At 58.9% G+C, this 3,207-nt stretch overlaps 1 protein-coding gene across 1 annotated transcript in view; it reads left to right on the top strand.

Annotated features, from left to right (window-relative positions):
* The window catches only part of SLC23A3 (solute carrier family 23 member 3), a 12,654-nt gene extending 12,109 nt beyond the window's left edge, over positions 1-545 (top strand). The window contains exon 12 of the mRNA XM_026647758.2: positions 41-545. Within this exon, the coding sequence (XP_026503543.1) occupies positions 41-366 (326 nt within the window). The 3' untranslated portion in view covers positions 367-545. The remainder of the gene's footprint in view (positions 1-40) is intronic.
* Positions 546-3,207: the final 2,662 nt, after the last annotated feature.

The raw sequence follows: 3,207 nt of genomic DNA, 5'->3' as shown, positions 1-3,207 counted from the left end.
GGGCGGGTTCTCTGACCACATCTCTCCTCCTTGGTTCCAGGCACTCTGGAAGAACGAGGGCTGCTCACTGAGCTGGCAGCGTGGAAACCAGGCGTGGGCGAGAACGCTCCTCAGGGGTGCGGGAGCGAAGCCGGCCAGGTGTACGGGCTTCCCCCGGCCCTGAGAAGGCTGCTCCCTCCCTCCAGGTGTAAGGCCTTTCCATTCTGCTTCCTCTGCCCGGGGAGGGAGGAGAGCCACGCTTTGGAAGAGGGGTCAGCTCCCCCGGGGGAAGCCACAGGCCTGCTGCTGAAACCCAGCGCTGTGGAGGTAGAGTCAGAGAGGAAATGGAGAGAGACCGAGAGCCGCAAATGGGACAATGCTGTTTGATGCTGGGAAACCGTCCCAAGGAACCTGCTCTGCATCCCTCTGCGGCAGGCACCGGAAGTGACGTGGGTTTCACCCGGTTAGTTTGCTCCCTGCATTTCAAGCTTGTACCGACTGGAGGGTGCAGTTCCGTCCCCCGCTCCCAGCACGGACCTTGTTCCTCCCCAGCTGGGGCTGTATAAAAAGATGCAACCACCTCTGGACTTCTGGTTTCCTTTCCAGCCATCTCCAGTGCTGCATGTTTGTGTTAGCAGAAGAGAGGAGAGAGCCCGGCTCCTACTGGCTGCCTCTAGGACAGCAAGTGCCCTGTGGTGCTGGAGCTGGGGCAGAGGTCTGCTCTGGACCGAGGCCAGATTCACTAGGGGCTGAGAACGGAGCCAACAGCCAGCTGGGCTGTTTCAGCCTCTGTGCGCTTCCCCCTTTGGGTCGCACTGTCTGAGGCTGTCCAGAGAGAGAGGTGCTCCCGCAGAGCAGGCCTGGCAGGTCTCCGCTGGCCTCCTAAGGTTCCCGGTGGGCCAGAACCTCAGCCAGTTTGTGCACTGACGCTAAGTAGCCGCAGTGCTGTTGGTGCCGTCACAGCCATGCCGGGGAGTGTCTGGGACCCCGGCTTTCACCATGCTGGGCGGGGCGGGGCATCATTCCCATTTGTACTTGCTCCTGGCCATTGCTGCAGGCGGCTGTGACTCATTAGGGGGTGGGGGCAGGGCAGTTGCAAGCCCTAGCTGGGATGTCTGCTAACCCCTTGGCTTAATAAAAGCCGCCTCTCCGCCCTGGCATGCCTGGAGGGAGCTGCAGCCAGGAGTCGTGTGGCCCTCTCCTGTGGACACACCCAAAGGGCTAGCCTCAGACTCCTCCGCCAGCTGGCAGAAGTCTCTACAGGTGCCCCGAGCAGGGCCCCTCTGCTCCATGTACTCCAGCCCCTTGGAGGCCATTTCTCCCCAGGATTTCGAGTCCCTCTGCTTTTCCCCACTCCCCCCCTTGCCAGGAGAGGGGACTGGAACATGACACTGCAGGGGGCCTCTCTGCACTCCCTAGTCCGTAATATCTTACCCCAGCCGAGGGCAAGCGGGAGGGCCCCAGCAGGAAGACCCCATCTCAGCTGGGCCAGGAGCTGGGGCAGCTTCCTGCTGTGTGCAGCGCTGGAGTTGTTCCGGTGCCTCTCAGGGGGCCGGGACCCAAGGGGAGAACAGCCCCTGCCTGTCACAGGGGCTGGCAATTTTGAAATCATGATGTTTTTCTAAAAGCTCTGCTCTAGGAATGCTGTCGGGGCAGGTCTCTGGCCTGGGCTGTACAGGAGCCAGATTAGGTGATCCCAGTGGTTCCTTCCGGCCTTGGGGCCTATGGGTCTAAGTGGGGCGTTCCAGCCATGGCAGCCGTTCGCAGAGCTACCCAATGGGAAGGCGTTAGCGTGAGCGGCTATGGAAGGCTGGTCCCCGACCCCCTTTGCACTGTTCCTGCTAGTTCGCTGGACTCCGCCAAGCCACAGAGAGGTCAGCCCTTCGCCTTCCGACTTGTACAGTAACGAGGCGCCGCTCAGCAGAGAGCACCAGCGCGACCCGGCCTTTGGGCAGGGAGAGCTGGTCTGGGTGCGGATTTCGGGGGCAACACCCAGCACTGTGGTGATAACTGGGCCTACCCATTTACCCGAAGTGTGAGCGCAGCTGTAAAGAGAGGGTGAAAGTTCCTGGTGTGTCACAAGAACCGTCCTAGTGCAACACATGTGGACTGGGAAAGGTGCAAAGGACTGAATTAGCCCAAACAATGAGGCTGTCTGATATGATTCAAGGCCTGGTAAAACAAGACCAGCGTGAGCCTGAAAAGCAATGAACCAAAAGGGGTGTGTCAGATACTAGGCCTAATTGGTGGACAAAATAATGCAGGGAGGGGCTGTTCCGCCATCGCCCCCCTTTGGGGTCCTTATACAAAGAGACTGTGGGGAGAAAAATTGGCTGCTGGAGTGAGTTTCACCATGATGGCTGCCTCCCCCACCATCTCCTGGGGCCCCGTCATCCTGATCCTGAGAGATGTCCTGAGCAGACCGTGCCAGAGAGCAGGACCCAGATGACACCTCCACCTCTCCCAGCTCCAGGTGAATCCCAAACACCACGTGGGATGTGAGACCTCCCTCCCATGTGTCCTTTTCCTTCCCCTCCTTATTTCTTCTCTTTTCCATCCCTCTCCTTCTGCCGTCTGTCCAATAAGAGTCTGGCTTAGCTGGCCGAAGCTGCCTATTTGGCAACACCGCGGGGCGCCTGTGACCCGAAAGAGGCTACTAAAAGCAATGCCTTAAACAGCCTGATCCTGGTACGAGTTTGCCAGGTCTCGGGGTGTCTGGTCAGCCTGTGGGCTGCGCCTGTGTTTTTCCGGCAGGAAGGTTGGAAGTGAACGTCAACGCCAGAGACAGAACGAAGCTGCATCTTCTCCCTTTGCTGTTCTTGTCTCTTCCCTCTTGTGTGTGTTTGTCCTGTTTTGTGTTCTAGGAAACGGGGTCAGACTTCACCAGCAACAGTCACAGCTCAGGTAACTTCTCTCTCCAACCCCACCTCACCCCACCCCACCTCAGCCAAATGACAGTTACCACCATCCTCGCTTGCAAAACTGGGTTACACAGCTCAGCCACGGGGCGGAGTTGTGTGTAAACACCTTATTGAAGCTGACCTGAGCCACGCCTGGCAGAGCAGTCAAGGAGCTGACCATGAACACAGCTGGGGTGTGTCGAATCACAGAGCCACAGGGCTAGAGGGGACCGCATGGGTCATCTAGTCTAACCCCTGCCAATGCAGGACTTGCTGGGTCTAACCCATCCCAGACAGACGGCTCCAGCCTCCTCTCGAAAACCTCCAG

This window comes from Terrapene carolina, unplaced genomic scaffold (genome assembly GCF_002925995.2).
Source record: "Terrapene carolina triunguis isolate 2854851 unplaced genomic scaffold, T_m_triunguis-2.0 Scaffold62, whole genome shotgun sequence".
Taxonomy (NCBI): domain Eukaryota; kingdom Metazoa; phylum Chordata; order Testudines; family Emydidae; genus Terrapene; species Terrapene triunguis.
The sequence above is the reverse complement of the archived record's forward strand: the minus strand, read 5'-3'. Positions and strand labels throughout refer to the sequence as shown.